The following is a 17821-nucleotide window of genomic DNA, read 5'->3' on the forward strand; positions in this document are numbered from 1 at the left end:
TTATCAAATAAAACATAGGGGATAACACTGTTTTTTTTCTTTGGTCGTCATGAAAAAAACCACAAGGGGTAACACTGTCGTTTTTTATTGGTCGTCATGAAAAAAAACATAAGGGGTAACACTGTTGTTTTCTCTTGGTCGTCATGAAAAAAAAAACATAGGGGGTAACACTGTTGTTCTTCTTTGGTCGTCATGAAAAAAACCACAAGGGGTAACACCGTCGTCTTTTATTGGTCATCATGAAAAAAAACATAAGGGGTAACACCAGTGCTTAATTTGAGGGGGAGCAAGGGGGAGCGCGCTCCGGAAGTTCTGACGGGCGCTCCGGAAGCTCTGACGGGCGCTCCGGAAGCTCCGACGGGCGCTCCGCCAGCTGGAGTGTGTGTGCAGTGGCGGTTTTAGGCACGGGCGAACCGGGCAGTTGCCCGGGGCGGCATATTTGTGGGGGGCGGCAAATCACCCCCCCCCCCCCCCCCCCCAGCGCTCCGGGAGCTCCAACTTGACAAATTAAGCACTGGGTAACACTGTTGTTTTTTATTGGTCGTCATGAAAAAAAACATAAGGGGTAACACTGTTGTTTTTTATTGGTCGTCATGAAAAATAACATAAGGGGTAACACTGTTGTTTTTTATTGGTCGTCATGAAAAAAAACATAAAGGGTAACACTGTTGTCTTTGTCAAATAAAATATAAGGTTGTCATGAAACTGTCGTTATTTATTGGTCAACATGGAAAACACATGAGGGGTAACTATTTCGGTTCGGCACACGCATGATCCGCGGATTGATCTATGAAAAATCCACAAACAGCCGTAACCATTCCTGCTAGTTCCAGGGACAGAGCTAACACGCTCTGGGTAAAAGTCTGCAACAGTTCCCTTTTCAATAAGCAAACAGTCCTATGGCTCGTTGTGATTTATTGTCCTCAGCGTACAACATGAAGAACAGTGGGCATGGAAAATAAAAGTAGGCTAGACTTCGGTGACTACTGTAACGCGATAACTGCTGCCTCCAGTGCTACGTCTGTTTCCATATACTCGCGCTGCCACACAAACCTGTCGCCTAGGTTACCACACAGACGTAACAGGTAGCTGACATAGCGATTGCTAACATAAAGAAAAACACATAGAGCATGGCTTGGCCACGCATTTACAGCGACATCACCCCTGTGTTTCACTGACAGGAGTGAAACCGAAAGCGGCTCAACAACCGCTCATCACCGCGGCATTTAAGCAGCCCCTTCCTCCACAATCAGACCGGGCTAAAGCAATCACAAACGCTATTTTTTTTTTTTTTTTTTGCTGATCCGAAAAATGATCCGATCCGTGACTCTGATCCGAGGAACGATCCGATCCGTGAGTTTTTTGATCCGTTGCACCCCTAGGTAACACTGTCGATATTTGTGAAAAAAAACATAAGGGGTAACACTGTTGTTTTTTATTGGTCATCATGAAAAAAAACATAAGGGGTAACACTGTTGTTTTTTATTGGTCGTCATGAAAAAAAACATACGGGGTAACACTGTCGTTTTTTATTGGTCGTCATGAAAAAAAACATAAGGGGTAACACTGTTGTTTTTTATTGGTCGTCATGAAAAAAGACATAAGGGGTAACACTGTTGTTCTTCTTTGGTCGTCATGAAAAAACCACAAGGGGTAACACTGTCGTCTTTTATTGGTCATCATGAAAAAAAACATAAGGGGTAACACTGTCGTTTTTTATTGGTCGTCATGAAAAAAAACATTAGGGGTAACACTGTTGTTTTTTATTGGTCGTCATGAAAAAAAACATAAGGGGTAACACTGTTGTTTTCGCTTGGTCGTCATGAAAAAAATAACATAAGGGGTACATCTTTTGTTTTTTATTGGTCGTCATGAAAAAAACATAATAACTGTTGTTTTTTATCGGCCATCATGAAATAAACATAAGGGGTAACACTGTTGTTTTTTATTGGTCGTTATGAAAAAAAACATAAGGGGTAACACTGTTGTTTTCTCTTGGTCGTCATGAAAAAATCATAAGGGGTAAAACTGTTGTTTTCTCTTGGTCGTCATGAAAAAAAACATTAGGGGTAACACTGTTGTTTTTTATTGGTCTTCATGAAAAAAAACATAAGGGGTAACACTGTTGTTTTTTATCGGTCGTCATGAAAAAAACATAAGGGGTAACACTGTTGTTTATTATTGGTCGTCATGAAAAAAAACATAAAGGGTAACACTGTTGTCTTTGTCAAATAAAATATAAGGGGTAACACTGTCGTTATTTATTGGTCAACATGGAAAAAACATGAGGGGTAACTCTTTCGTTTTTTATCGCCATCATGAAATAAATATAAGGGGTAACACTGTCGATATTTGTCAAATAAAACATAGGGGGTGACACTGGTTTTTCTTTGGTCGTCATGAAAAAAACCACAAGGGGTAACACTGTTGTTTTTTATTGGTCGTCGTTTATTAATAAACGTTTATTATTTGATAAATGTTTTATTTATCAAATAAAACGTAGGGGGTGACACTGTGGTTTTTCATTGGTCGTCACTGAAAAAAACACAAGGGGTAACACTGTCGTTTTTATCAAATGAAACACAAGGGGTAACACTGTCCTTTTTTATCGGTCGTCATGAAAAAAACATAAGGGGTAACTGTTGATATTTAGCCATTAAAACATAGGGGGTAAAACTGTAGTTTTTATCAAATGAAACATAAGGGGTAACACTGTTGTTTTTTAATTGGTCGTCATGAAATAAAACATAAGGGGTAACACTGTTGTTTTTTATTGGTCTTCATGAAAAAAAACATAAGGGGTGACACTGTTGTTTTTTATCGGCCGTCATGAAAAAAAACATGACGACCACTGTTGTCTTTGTCAAATAAAATATGAGGGGTAACACTGTCGTTATTTATTGGTCAACAGGGAAAAAACATGAGGGACAAGATTGACAAGATTGAAGGTAATAACAAAATTGCAATTTTCTTTTCTTTTTTATCTGGCGATATTTATCAATTAAAACATAGGGGGTAACACTGTCGTTTTTATCAAATGAAACATGAGGGGTGAAACTGTCGATATTTATCAAATAAAACATAGGGGGTAACACCGTTGTTTTTCTTTGGTCGTCATGAAAAAAAACATAAGGGGTAACACTGTTGTTTTTTATTGGTCTTCATGAAATAAAACATAGGGGGTGACACTGTTGTTTTTATTGGTCATCATGAAAATAAACATAAGGGGTAACACTGTTGTTTTCTCTTGGTCGTCATGAAAAAAAACATAAGGGGTAACACTGTTGTTTTTTATTGGTCTTCATGAAATAAAACATAGGGGGTGACACTGTTGTTTTTATTGGTCATCATGAAAAAATCATAAGGGGTAACATTGTTGTTTTTTATTGGTCGTCATGAAAAAAAACATAAGGGGTAACACTGATGTTTTTTAATGGTCGTCATGAAAAAAAACATAAAGGGTAACACTGTTGTCTTTGTCAAATAAAATATAAGGTCGTCATGAAACTGTCGTTATTTATTGGTCAACATGGAAAAAATGAGGGGTAACTCTGTCGTTTTTTATCGCCGTCATGAAATAAATATAAGGTGTAACACTGTCGATATTTGTCAAATAAAACATAGGGGGTGACACTGTGGTTTTTCTTTGGTCGTCATGAAAAAAACCACAAGGGGTAACACTGTTGTTTTTTATTGGTCGTCGTTTATTAATAAACGTTTATTATTTGATAAATGTTTTATTGATCAAATAAAACGTAGGGGGTGACACTGTGGTTTTTCATTGGTCGTCACTGAAAAAAACACAAGGGGTAACACTGTCGTTTTTATCAAATGAAACATGAGGGGTAACACTGTCGTTTTTATCGAATGAAACACAAGGGGTAACACTGTCCTTTTTTATCGGTCGTCATGAAAAAAACATAAGGGGTAACACTGTTGATATTTAGCCATTAAAACATAGGGGGTAACACTGTAGTTTTTATCAAATGAAACATAAGGGGTAACACTGTTGTTTTTTAATTGGTCGTCATGAAAAAAAACATAAGGGGTAACACTGTTGTTTTTTATTGGCCGTCATGAATAAAAACATAAGGGGTAACACTGTTGTTTTTTATTGGTCGTCATGAAAAAATACATAAGGGGTAACACTGCTGTCTTTGTCAAATAAAATATAAGGGGTAACACTGTCGTATTCTATTGGTCGTCATGAAAAAATATATATTTCAAAAAAAAAAATTGTCCTTGTCAAATAAAATATAAGGGGTAACACTGTTGTTTTTCCTCAGTCATCATGGGGGAAAAACATAAGGGGTAACACTGTCGTTTTATCAAATGAAACGTAAAGGGTAACACTGTAGTTTTTTATCTGTCGTCATGAAAAACCCATAAGGGTTGAAATGTATCGAATAAAACATAGGGGGTATACTGAACGAATCAAATCATATAACATACAATCCATTCTTCCCATAGAGAATAAAGATCATATTAATGTTATGAACAAAATATAAAAATGATGACATTTATACTTTGTGTATGCATTTGTGTCTCTTGAGAGAGAGAGAGCTGAACAGTGTTTTTTTTTTTAGAATAGGGCAACATCTTCAACATCTTCTCTATGAACAACTTTGTATGCAAGGGGATGGTTGGAACACTTTCAAACCATGCGTTACAACCTACCCCGCCCTGTCATCCATTACTAAACTAGCTGTATTGGCATGGTGCTTTGACGTTCGCAAGGGAGAGATACACCATTCTTTACTAGAGAAACTATAGTTTGACCTGTTTGGTCAAACTATACGGTAAAAGTACGGTAAAAACGGTATAAGTAATCGAAAACAAACGTTACTTTCTGGGATTTCTCTCGGAACTCCTTCAAAAATGACGCCAACTAGTGGAACATGTCCATGAGTGATCGTAAAGGAAGGAGGAGACTGAAACTTTCACATGTCTCATATCTTATGATAGGTGGAATTGGTGGCGTTACAATTCACCCCGTTACAACACCCTACGGTAAATACGGACACGGACCGTTTCGTCCGGTCCCGGAGGTGTGTCGTCCGTCAATGGGCGTCCGTCGCCTCTGAGTTTATGAATCCGGAGTGCTCCTTGAGAAACGGAGCAATACCACCGGAAATCGAGGCGGCGGTATAGAGTCAAAAGTCAGACCATACCCGAAAATAGATAGAGTAGTATAATATCTGATATGTATATATATTGTATTTAACGTTTTATACTTATATACTATATACCTGACCTTTTTATTTTATTGTTACCCTGCTTTGGCAATGAGTTGTTACTGGTCATTTAACAACATTTTGAGGAGATAATCTGCGGGTTGGTGAGGGGTGTCACATGCCACCGCCACCTAGACCTACAATTAAACAATTAAATGTAAACGAGTCACTGCCCTCTAGAGGATTTATTGCGTAACTTCCATAACAACGCTGAAACCAGAAAGAGGTATGAACTATCTTTACTATCTAATTTAATTTGACTCAACCTTCATCATGTCCCCAGGGCCAGGTAGCTACTTTAATCAAATGTTATTCTTTTCTACACATACACTATGGAGCCCTATATTTGAGAATACTACCTTCTTTTCATACAGTTTGCCTCATTCATCTGATTCCACGCAATAAATCGTCCCCCAAAAAGATGCTTGAGTAAATGTACTACCACAGAACGTCGTTGGCATTTCTTTAATAAACATTTGCCAAGGGAGGAAGAGGTAGGGCAGGGGAGGGACAAACATTTTTAGTAAAAAACAAAAACAACCTTTCATTGCCTGTGTGTCCGTCTGAAATTCATAATTCATGTGTTGGGTCCACTTACAACAGAATCAAAATACCAGTACAAATCCAGCCCTCCTCCATCGAGTCATTCAGCAGCCACTGGTTCTTCCAAGTGGCCCCAAGTGCTGCCGCTTCTCCCCCGTCGACGCAGGACCAGACGGACGTATGTTTCAGAGCCCACCCCTGCCCAGCAGCTCCTTCACGATGTGCCGTCACACTTGACTCCCACTAATAGCACCACCAGAACTCATTGTTGATCACCTTGTCCTCCACTCTCTCCGGTTTAAAAAAAAAAAAAGCAGCGTTGTTGCACTCCGATGGGTGGGTGGGGGAGGGCTGGGCTGGGCATATTGGTAGCCGATCGCACATTCGTTTTGGACCTTTCGCTTGCACTTGATTCGCCCTGAACAGTGGAGTGGATCCATACGGAGACGGCGGGTTGCCTTGACAACCGCGTCCCCAGAGGGAGGGGCGAACACGTGGTTGGGTCACCTCATCCCGTTCAAGTCCTTTCATAGCTAAAATAGTTCTCCGCCTACTTGGGTCAGTAGTGCAAAACCTTTAATACTAGTCGGCCCCTGGGCAATTAGAGAGGTTTAAAATATGCCTGCATGGTAAATGTACACTCAAAGTAGGTAAAAGTTTAATTTAAAAGACAGCAGAATAGATTACAAAAAAATATGAAAATGGTTACGAGCAAGAAAAGCCCGCCTGTGTGTGTGGCCGCGCCCTCCGTGGCCAGACGGGAGGAGAGACACGCCGCCGCCTTTAAGTTAATACAAATCAAGAACGCATCTCCCCGCGCCTCAGAGGCTCCATGTGCTCGGGTCGAGTCCTCCTCACGTTCCATTCAATCAGAGCCCTGCTGCCTGGATGTCGCCCGCCCTTCACTCGCCCCTCTCGTCCAATCAGAACGGCAGGCCCCGCCCCCTGAGGGCGGCCGTCGAGTTCACGTGCGGGACGTAGCCGAGGGGCAGGGGCAGGGACGGGGGGGGCGCCCCGGCCTGGGAGGGGGAGCCCCAGGCCGGGGCGTGCGGGCCGTCGGGCCGGCCCATGGCGTGGTTGTACAGGTGGGGGGGGAGGGCGCAGGGCGGCCCCTCCCCGGGGCTGTGGTTGTACTCAAAGCGGTGGTCCTTGTCCCCGGTGAACACCATGCCCCCGGGGGGCACGGCGGGGTTCTGGGGGTAGGGCTCCGGGCGGACCCCCATGGGGGCCCCGCCGGCCGACGACAACGACAGAGCCGTGTTGCAGGAGGAGGAGGAGGCGGGGCCCGGGGGAGGAGGGCCGGCGCCGCTGAACACCTCCCTCAGCGCGTGGAGCGGCAGACCGCCGCCCATCAGGTGACCCATGTAGCTGTCCCCGAACCCGGCGGGGGTGACCGGGGCCGTGGGCTGGGTGGTCTTCAGGTCCGGGGGGGCCTGGCGGTAGTCCAGGTCGGCGTGGGGTGGGGGCTCCGGGGGCTCTGGGGGTCTCTGGTCTGGAGGGAGGATCGGCATAGCCCCCACCTCAGACACTGGAAGACAAGGAGACGTTTGGGTACAGATTTGAACTTTGGTGCACTGGTAAACCACTGGTTTACTATGGGGTCTTTGGGCTGTGGTTCGATCCCCCGTGTAGGCTTACATCCCCCTTATCAAGACGCCCCCCTCCCTGCTGCTGAAGCATGTCTGACTTCACAGGAAGGCTCTTGTGCATTCGAGTGCTTGCTAAATGACAAACCGACATGAAGAAAGAAACTGGAGGGGCAAATGACTCGCATATTTAAGGTGTGTCATATTTGCAATACCTGTATTTCATATCTTAATTCAATATAGACTTAAGTACAATCCGCTGTTAGAAACCTGGTTCATCCAAGTTCATCATCTACTGAATAATTCCACACGCGCTTGAGGGTTATTCCGAGTTCAAAGGGGGTTGAAAACAGCGCTCTTCCTCAATACTTCATTATTTGTAATAATATTTTACAACTCATGACAAAAAGCATGGTATGAATAAAAGGTATGGTCCTCAGTACCTGGGGAGACCCGATGGGGCTCCGGCGGCCGCTTGGCGTCCTGTAAGGCAGGCTGCGCCGCCGTGCCGGGACCCGCCCCCGCGGAGCTGCTGGAGGAGGAAGAGGAGGAGGAGGAGGGGTGGGCGGCGCTCTCCTGCGGCTCCGCCCCCTCCCCGGGGGGCTCGGGCCTGGGGGCCCCCTGCTGGGCCTGGAGGAGCTGGGCCAGCAGCATGGTCATGGCCGTCTGCGTGGCCGCCGCCGCCTCCCCCTCGGGGGCCGACGCCATCGAGGAGGAGGAGGAGGAGGAGGGGGGGGGTGGCGTGGACGGGGGCTTGGGCAGCGGCGGCGTGCGGGGCATTCCGCTCGGAGCGCCGGAGGAGGAGGACGACGGCGGCGGCTTGACGGGGAGGCCCTGGGGGGGTGGAGGAGGGGGGGGCGGGGCTGGCTCGGCGGGCGGCTCGCCCGGCGCCAGGGCCTTGGACAGCTGCTGCAGGGTCTCCTGGTTGACCTTTGAACTCATGGCTTGGACGAACTGGGCGGGGTTGACGGCGCCCTTGGGCTGGCCGAGGAGGTTGAGGAGGACGGCCAGCTGCTCCTGGGTGAGCTGGGAGCTGGGGCCCTTGGGGTCTGCAGGGGGGGGGGGGAGAGGAGGGGGAACATCAAACGCCTTCAGAACACCTCCAAACTGAATAAGGTTCCTAGGTTGGCGTCATGATCAAAGTCCCTTTGGATAATAGCATACAAGGATAGGTGGTTTATTATGTGATCAAAATCGATATTGGGTGTTCTTTAAGGTGACACAGATTGACGGCCAATACAACTTATATAATAACCCACTCAGCCAGTTGGGTTAACCGCAATTTAAAAAGAGAAACACCCAGCAGGGTTTGAACCCAGACCGTGTGTGCTGGGAGTCAAAAGCCTTAAACCTCTCCGCTATCCTAACCCAGTCTCACAACCGTTAAGCCAGACATTGATTGATGCGTGTGTGTGGTCGGGCCCTCACCCAGCAGCGCGGAGGCAGCCGCGGCCGGGGCCTTGAGAGGCCCGGGTGCGGGGAAGCCCTGGGGCGTGTTGCTGCGGCTGTCGTCCAGGCCCAGCTCCTTCCGCGGGGCCTTGGGGGCCGCCGGCTCCTCGGGCATCTGCTTCTGACGCCGGCGCTTCTTGCTCCAGAGCTCGTGGCAGTCCTGCCAGAGGGGGAGGCTGCAGAAGGGGAGGGGGGGGATCATTAGTCACTTTGACCGGTGGGACCGTGGAACGGACAAATTCAACGTTCTCAACTATCTATGTCGTTTTGTTCTTTCCTGTTGTGGTATTTCGCTGTTCCATGGTCATCATTACCTTTTTCTGAGTGTAGCAACATATAAATACGGATCGATCGACTTATGAAAAGAGGATTCATACAAATAACTTCAACATAAGTTATAATATAAATGCATGATATAAATAAAAGTGGCATTGTTGTATACAAGTCGCTCCATCTCAAAAGAGAGCTGGCTGACGTTTTGGGCATAAAACCCAGCATAGCCCCTCTCCTGCCCCTCTGCGGTGTGAAACCCCAGTGGTGTGCGAGGCGTACTCTGGCGGGGGCATCTTGTCGGGGTCCACGTCCTTCAGGAACTCGCTCCCCAGCGCCTGCTCCGCTGTGCAGCGTTTGCTGGGGTCCAGGTTCAGCATGTGGTCGAACAGGTCCAGCGCCGAGGGCGGGATGCTGAGGGGGGCGAGAGGTTAAGGGACATCGTTCAACATCCCATCACCAGGTGGGACCTGGAGGAGCTGTTCCCTTGTGATGTCCCACTTGTGACATCGCAAGTGGCCGTGTCCAACCAGATATACGACAGAGAGTTCCACCTACCCAGTGGGCTCTTATGACTAGCAGGAGGCTGATCCAGCCGTCCTACATCTGGATGGACACCACCATTTCTGACATCACAAATGGCAGTGTCTATCCTGATGTAGGATGGGTGGTTGAGCCTAACCTACTTATACCCCATGGCGGAAACAACCACTGGTCAAAGGCACAGCCTGTCACACCATTATAATAGTATTATATATTTATGAATAGTTTCTTACAAGGCAAACTCTTCGCGTAGGCGCCTTCGGTACTGTTTCTTTGGTTTCATGGTGTTGAAGAAGGGAAGTTTGATCACATCTGGCCACACGGCGGGACAGGGGCTGCCACAGATACGGCTGAGAGACGAAAGAGAAGTTTGATTACTTAAAGAGTGAGGATACATCAGTCAGGCGTTGCAACAGTGTCAAGTTTAACTCAGATTTGATCTATTGCCTTAACCGTTTACATTTTGATCAGAAATCTGAATTCAAACCGCATAAAAATTCAAACAGATTTCAAAACCCATAAGAAAATATCAGATAATGTGAAGTTCACGCAGCTCAGGAGTTTATGAATTGGACCACTTCAGCCTAAGCAACTCCACAACTGAACGAAGGTGAACGTCTCCGGTACCTGATGAGCTCCAGCTGGGCCAGCTCCTGGTTGGCTTGGAAGATGGGCTTCTTAATGAACAGTTCCCCCAGAATACATCTAGAAAAGAGAAGGGGGAAGTGGGATGTGAACACCGAGCAGCGTGAACATTTGTTGATCAAAGCGCCCCTTATTTACGAGCAGGTGGGATGTTGATAAGCCATGACATAGACATATTTTAACCTCACCATTAGTGACACCACAAACGGAAGGGTCCAGATGAATGATTGATATTCAACGATTGGGCAGTTAATCTTTTGTTGATGTTAATACCCAATATATGAATTGATAAATGATTGATAATCAAAAATGAATGACAACAAGGTATCCCATTTCCACCAATCCCCATTAATGTGGTCATCAGAGGTACCAGCTGATCTGTACGTTTCCATGTCCATTATGCGGCAGCCGGTAGGGCGCGGGTGGAGGGTTGGTGCGGTTCTTACCCACAGCTCCAGACGTCAATGGCCGGCGTGTAGCGCTCCTCCCCCAGCAGCAGCTCCGGGGGCCGGTACCACAGGGTGATCACCTTGTTGGTGTACGGTCGGCTGAAACAAACCCAACACACACGCTTAGTCCTGACGGCTCAGAGGAGACCCTGGGGAGCGGCTCCCCGGACACAGGGAGCAGCAGCCGCGTCCTGGAGGACAGGGTCGTGATACGGTCGCCATGGAGGAGAGTGTCGTTGCTAGGGAGTTCCAACCCCCCTACCCAGGGGCATGTCAACATGTTATTGACCAGCCCAGCTAAATTCATGATTTTTACAAAACTAGTCCAGGGACATCTAATGTGATGGCCCATAAGATAATGTTCATATTTGGGATGCAATATATTTTATTTCTCAGATAATCAATATCAGACAAGTATGCGTTATGCATACTGCTATGACGTGCCAGATGGTATTATACACAGAACCATCTGGGAAGTGGTCCTTGGAAGCTGTTTCAATAAGGGCAGGCCCTTTCCAAAAATACTTGGCAGGTGATTGGACGAACCATCTGTCTATCACTTCTCAGGTAGTAGACTCATAGGACGCTGATTGGTCCGCTTGCTGATGCTGGCATGACCTGGATCTCGAGAATCCAGCTGCCTCGCAAGGTTAATGCAAAGGTACAGTTTTGTGGTCTGAGGCCGCTTCTTTGTTATTCTCCTGAGGCACTAAGTAAGGAATAATCACCGAGAGGCCGGGCAATAAACAGTTTGATATGCCCGGCTCGTGGACGGCTTACCGCGATAACCTTCCGCGAGCCGGGCATATCAAACTGTTTATTGCCCTGCCTTGAGGTGATTATTCCGTTTATTCTACTTCGCGCCGGCCGACATAATAAAACAATTCAAATACTTTAATAATTAGCCTTTTTCTTATTGCATGCTTATTAAATGTATGCTCTGTTTAAGTTCATCTCCCTCGAAAAGTAGTTCCCTTTAGAACTACGGTGAATAACGTTAGCTCAGCTGTAGGTAACGCGTTTCTATAGCAACCACACAAGGTTGCAACTGATCACTAGTTTAACAACGTAGTTGTTACATTCGTATCAAGTCAGCTTTAATGACGATCGATCAAACATGCACTCCTTGGTTTATTTTTACAACGGACCTCATGTTTGAAATGTATGTGATAGAAAACGATACAAGCGGCGTATTGATGTACAGTGCTCAGTCAGCAGCAAGTAGAACCGACAAATCAGCGGGCAATATGCCGGATTAATGCACCCCTCCCAGCCAATCAGAATCGAGCATTCTTAAATTAAGTAGAATAAGGGGCTGGAACTCCCCTTGGAAGAAGTGGTTGGCGGGCGTTGCTACGTAAACCCAAGACAACGGGATGGAGTGCGATTGAGCAGACAGCAGGGCAGAGTACTCACCTCTCTTCTGAGTTGTACAGTCGAGCAAGACCGAAATCCGCCAGCTTGATTTGACCCCTGAAAAAAATAGAAGAAAATAGAAAAACATTAAAAAAAAAAAGGTGGCTGATAATATAAATTTAGACAGCTGCGTCTAGAGTTGCTCCCAGCCGAAAGAGACCAGGTTCTAACCCCAATGTTCGCATCCTACAACGAGACACAATACTTCCATCTCCTAAATGGCAAGCATCAAAAAATCCTCTTTAGGTCGCTCTCTGGCTAAAGCCCCAATAACACCATCCTCCTTCATACTAAAGAAAGAGCATTAAAATCCGTACTCATGGTTCTCTGCTGGGACGCTATCCGGACTCACTTGTTGTTGAGGAGGATGTTGGAGCACTTGATGTCTCGGTGCAGGAAGTTCTTCTTGTGGCAGTAGTCCAGCCCCTCCAACAGCTGCCTCATGAACGACTTGATGTGGTTCTCGTTAAAGTGGACCAGGCCGGACTCCAGCAGCCCCATCAGGTCATGGTCCATGTACTCAAACACAAGGTAGAACGCACCTGGGTTTGGGGAGAGGGGGCAGATGTAGAGCAAGAGTTGGCCAGAGTGGGATCAAACACAACAAATTCATATTTTACAGTAATCTTTCTTTTGCATTGATCAATTCGGTAAAAAGCTCAAATGTTAGGCTAACCCCCGGAGCCTGCTCATGAACCCCTTAGGCTACATGTTCCCCTTGCTGGTCTAGTGAACAGGGTACTTTAGAAAGAAGGCCACTAGTTGCTCCATCAGGACCTCGTATCCGCAGTCAGGATTACCAGTCGGGCTTTTATACCAAGCAGTGGAGCGCAAAATATCTGAGTGTGTGTGAACACAATAACATTCCCCTATTGGGGGCACCACCCGATACCTTTGTCGTTCTTGAAGTCCAGAGCGTCCTCTTTGTCCGTGACGATCTCCTTCATGTTGATAATGCTCTTGTGGTTGAGCTGTCGGAGGATCTTGATCTCCCGGATGGCGGTGATAGGGAAGCCCTCCTTCTCGTTGTCCAGGCGAACCTTCTTCAGAGCCACCATCTCAGCTGGAGAACCAGAGGGAGGCCAACGTCAAGAAACACTCACACGCATACAGGGCTTGGGTAGAAAGGTTTTACACGAGTATGTTTGAATTAGAAACGAGTCTAAAAGGGATTCTGTGTGTTACCCGTGTCCTTGTCCTTAGCTTTGTACACCTGGCCGTACGTGCCCTCGCCCGTGATTCCGATGATCTCAAACTTGTCCACGCAGCGTTTGCCCCAGTCGATCTCCGTCTCTTTGATCTCACCAAACCGGGATCCACAGATCCTGGTGAAGAAAGAGATATTAAGAAATGAATAATAACACAAGAGTTCCTAACTCTCAAGGGGAAAACCATGAGGTCTGCAAGACCGGTGCTACACCCACTTCTCTCACACCATGGGGAGAGACGTGCCAGGGGACGGCAACCCAGGGATTGGAAGGCGAGCGTTGTCACCGCCAAGCTAAATTACTGCAGCCCTTCAGAAGGCTTACCATGTACGACAACTCCAGTGCGCTAACCTCCATGACATTCACCACCCAATCTGGGCCATCACTACAATGTACCGCCGGGGAGCGGACTAGAACGGGCAGACGTAATGGAACCATACTTGGGCCTGCGGCGCGGGAGATGGTTCTTCTTCTCCTCCGCGGGGCTGTGGGTCGAAGCGGGGGAGCTGATGCCCACGGGAAGCTCGGGGGGAAGGGGCAGGTCCGTCAGAAGCTGGCGGGATTTGCGTTCCAGCTTCTTCTTTCCTGAGAGCGTGCCGTCCTTCAGGCTGCGGGTGGGAAGGAGGAAACAGTGAGATGGGGACGAGTATCGAATGATTTATCAGAAGCCCTTGCCGTACATTAAATCTACACGGTTTAATGGGTAAATCAAAAGATAAATAATTGTAAAGCCGTCCAGGACATCCAGCACAGACCCTGCCTCCTCTGTGTACCTTTCTCCTTTGTCCATGTGCTCGACAACAGCGTGGGGTAGCGGCATAGATGCCAGCGCGGCGAGGAGTGGGCCCGCTGCGGCCCCCTGCTTGTCCTTCATCAACACCGGCGGCGCCTTCCTCTTGTCCTCCTTCCCCTTCCCTTCCCTCTCGCGCTCCTTAGGGGGCTCCGCGCTCCTCTTGGCGGGCCGCTCGGCGGGGGACTGGGGCTGGCTGGACGGGGGCGTCTTGGGCCCCTGCGGAGGCTGTGGCGGCGAGGGCGGCCGGCCCTTCCTGGAGGTGTGGTGGTTGGTCTTGGGGCTGGGCTGGTGGGCCGCGGAGGTGGAGTGCCCCTTGGTGGGGGTGGAGGCGTTGCTGGAGGTCTTGGCCTTGGCGGCGGCCTCGGCGGCCTTGGCCTTCTTCTGCTTGCTGAGCTCCGCCGCCAGGCTGGTCTTGAAGGTGATGGTGCTGGGGGAGAGGCTGGAGGGCCGACTGCGGGAGCGCGAGTGGCGGTGGTGGCTGCGGGACCGCGAGGGTCGCGTCGACGCGAACGGGCTCCTGCTACGGGACCTCGCCGGGCGCCTGCAGGGATGAGATGTTCTCTATTAACCTCCGATGAAATACGGGAGTTGGACAGCGTGTTTGCTTTGGGACAGCACCCAATTCAAGGCCACAGTTCATAAAAACATTTTAAAACAAACAACCGTGAACTGGCTCTTCTTTAAGCAAAAAACAATTCTGGATATGAACCCGGTTAGCCGTGGAGGCCTTCCAGGCTGCTAACATACCAAATAATTCCACAAGCCCGGGCAGAAAAGTGATGCTGACAGCAAATCAATAGTATGTTGTGTTAGGAATGTATACTTGATTTGGCTGAGCCAGGCATTCAGGACTCCGCTATAAGGATTCGGCAAACGACATCTGCAGGATTGGCTGTAGAAATTGCAATGGATTCCATGCATAACTAGTAACATATTTAAAGCTCAGGAATGGATTGTCTTCTGAAAACCTTTCTTGAAAACCTGCATTGCTCCTCAAAGTTTTAATACTCGTTGTGTAAGAAAGTTATTCACTATATCTCCAGTTTGTTTCCATACGGAGGGGATAGCATGAATTGGGGAGAGCATCATTTCAGGTTAGGACGGCAATAGGTCTACCCTTTTCCGTCCACCTGATCCCATCATTACTTTCAAAAAAAAAAACACGTCTGGAAGTCTTGTGAAGCAAGACCTATTACAAATGCTGGCATGCAATCATGGAGGAACCCTGAAAGAGTCATGCATTTAAAACGGTCCCCTGGCCTATATTACCCCACAGCTGTTCAACAAGAAGCTTCGAAATCGACCCACATGACAAGTGGCAGATTTTACCAAGATGAAGGGTGCCGTCTACCGACCAGACGTTAATAGACTCGATTCTGAAATCGAGCTAATCAACATCAGATCTAACCACAGAGCTGGTAGTTAAAACAGAGGCACCTTACACAAGAATGCTCACCTGACTTCGGGACTCGGACTCCGTGACTTTCTGTACGGGCTCCGGGACTTCCTGTTGCCGAACTCTCCCTGTTCGTAGGGACTGTGGCGTCCAAAGCTGGGTGACCTACGCCAGGTGGCAGGGCTGGTCGGAGACCGCCTCCTCTTGCTGCTCGGATACGAGCTGGGAGACTTGGATGCGCCGTAGCTCTGGTAGAAATCCGGGTCCCGGCTGTAGTACGCAGAGCTCGGGGAAAGCCTCTTGTTGCCGTACGTGGGGCTCCTCCTAGAGATCGGCTGGTTGTACCCACTGGGGGACTGGTAACCATAAGGATACGAAGTACCGTAGGGGCTCTCAGACTTTAAAACGGGGCTCCTCCGATAACCCCTGACCTCTTCCCGGTCATCCCGGTACGACTGTGGAGCTTCTCTATACGCAGATGGCGGTTCCTTCTCGGGTCTGTCAGACCTCGTTGCGCTTTTGTGTCGTTTCACATCCCTTTTCTCCGCGGGGACCACGGTCGGCTGGGCTGCCGTTGACTTTTTGCCATTTCTGTCACTACTCCTGGAAGAGTCCCTGTTTTTAGAGCCACTCAACGCACTCCCACCCCGAACTTTAGAGGAGTCCCGTTCGTGACTCTGTCGCTCCTTTCTTCGGGGCTCCTTCTCTGGCCTAGTCCTATCTGAGGTGCCCCTGGCCGCCGGGGCGTCTTTTGCCGGGAGCACTGCGTCCCTGTCCCGCTGGTGCCTCCGACCAGGGGACGCAGGTCCGTTATATTCGAAGTCGTTCTCGCTGTGCCGGTCGACAGAGAGTCGATCAGCATGCGGGTCAAGTTTGGGAGACGGGCTTCCAGAGAAGCGTTCCGACTGCGAGCTCACGTCGTCGTACTCCACCAAAGTCTGGAGCTCGCTCTCCCTTTCCAAAGTGCCTTTCCGTCCGCTGACGGGCAGCTCTGACGTGCCGACGGGCAGCGGGTCCCTGGGCTGTCGGCGTTTCTTCTTCCGAGACACTGACGAGCGCCTCTTCTCTCGGTGCCCCTCTCGCTCCACGCCGCCGCCTCCAGGTTTACTGCGCCTCTCCTGTCGCTTAGCATTCCTCTGTGAAGAGGGGCTTCTCCCCCGAGCCTCCCGGAGTACCTCTGTGTTAGGCATTTATTTAGAAAATATAAGATACACTCACGGCTTGTGGGGGGGGCGGTTGTTCTCCGTAGTGTCTCTGCCCACTCAACTAAACTCCCCAACGCACGTAGCACAACATTTGGCCAGCCGTATAGCAAGCTAGCTGCTAACCTTCCAGCAAATTAACAATCACACAGCCACCCAGCTAGCCGAGTGGTAGCCTAGCGATAGCATTCCTAAAGTAGCTCACTGGAGGATAGCCGCTGACCCTATGAAGTGATCTACTGATGTTCCTCCACACTCTCTACACAGGAACAGCATCGCCTCGGTTCGCAAATCAAGTTTACCAAGAAGTCGAGTCAAACACACAATACAATCATTGTGCACCTCTGCTTCGTGGACAAGCTGTCGGCTAGCCGATCCGGCTAGCTAGCCGCACACTAGCTAGCAATTGTGTCCCAAACTAGACAGTCGCATTCCGCTCGACTCAGGGCCCGAAGAGCTTTCAGATCTCACACACACACGGGCTTCTCACGCCACGACGCGGCACACAGAGACCGTAGAATCCATTCGTTCACGCGGAGTTAAAGTGAATAAAATACATGCTCCCGGTCCACAAACTTCTTCACGGCTCCCATAACACGCTCCCAGTGTGCAACCAGGAAGTAGAGTAGCACGCGAGCTGGCTGTAGGTTGCCTGTGGCAGGTCGCGAGCAAGTTAGCATCCGCTAAGCTAGCCTTCCTTTCTCCTGGCGTGGAGTTCAAGTCCACTCCGGCGAGATACAGCACAACAATGCCATTCAAAAGCACATTTGCGTCCGCATATCCGATCGAGACGGTATTCCTGTTTGGCAGCCGGGGCGTCCGACAAAGCGTTTTAGAGCAATTTCAGGTTCAAGTGGGACTGATAAATATGTTTGATTTTCAAAAAGAAATCGTAAACTTTGTTCGCAAAGTAGCTAGCGTTTGCTGTTCGCTGCACCCCCCGAGAGCTTTCAAACTGTAGGCCTTGTGCTTTTCGGTCAGCCAATCACAGTCGTGTGCGTAAACCAGATTAGCAGTGACGTCGGCTACAGAGGAAACCCCATACACTTCACACAAAAAAAAGGTAAATTGTAAAATCCGAGAAAGT

The 17821-nt window shown here is 48.4% G+C and overlaps 1 protein-coding gene across 1 annotated transcript; it reads right to left on the minus strand.

The window, feature by feature from the left end:
* Positions 1 to 5684: 5684 nt before the first annotated feature.
* Positions 5685 to 17701, minus strand: cdk13 (cyclin dependent kinase 13). Its single transcript, XM_030348443.1, has 14 exons — positions 15593 to 17701; positions 14117 to 14677; positions 13784 to 13951; positions 13321 to 13460; positions 13028 to 13198; positions 12488 to 12677; positions 12136 to 12192; positions 10717 to 10818; positions 10253 to 10330; positions 9859 to 9975; positions 9365 to 9496; positions 8792 to 8988; positions 7807 to 8412; positions 5685 to 7305 (listed from the first exon to the last, which is right to left on the minus strand). Exons 1-14 carry the CDS (start codon positions 16720 to 16722, stop codon positions 6701 to 6703), a joined length of 4254 nt encoding a protein of 1417 aa, XP_030204303.1. The 5' UTR covers positions 16723 to 17701; the 3' UTR covers positions 5685 to 6700.
* Between the last annotated feature and the right edge of the window lie 120 nt (positions 17702 to 17821).

This window comes from Gadus morhua, chromosome 23, assembly GCF_902167405.1.
Source record: "Gadus morhua chromosome 23, gadMor3.0, whole genome shotgun sequence".
NCBI classification, from domain to species: domain Eukaryota; kingdom Metazoa; phylum Chordata; class Actinopteri; order Gadiformes; family Gadidae; genus Gadus; species Gadus morhua.

What these genes read in the sequence shown, in the direction of transcription:
- cdk13 (XM_030348443.1), bottom strand. Translation starts at nt 16,722, where the DNA reads ATGCCTAACACAGAGGTACTCCGGGAGGCTCGGGGGAGAAGCCCCTCT. An exon ending in ATTGACGTCTGGAGCTGTGG is followed by an intron (nt 10,331 to 10,716) that starts GTAAGAACCGCA and finishes TCTCTTTTCTAG; the next exon opens with ATGTATTCTGGGGGAACTGT. An exon ending in GCCCAGCTGGAGCTCATCAG is followed by an intron (nt 9,976 to 10,252) that starts GTACCGGAGACG and finishes TTCGTCTCTCAG; the next exon opens with CCGTATCTGTGGCAGCCCCT.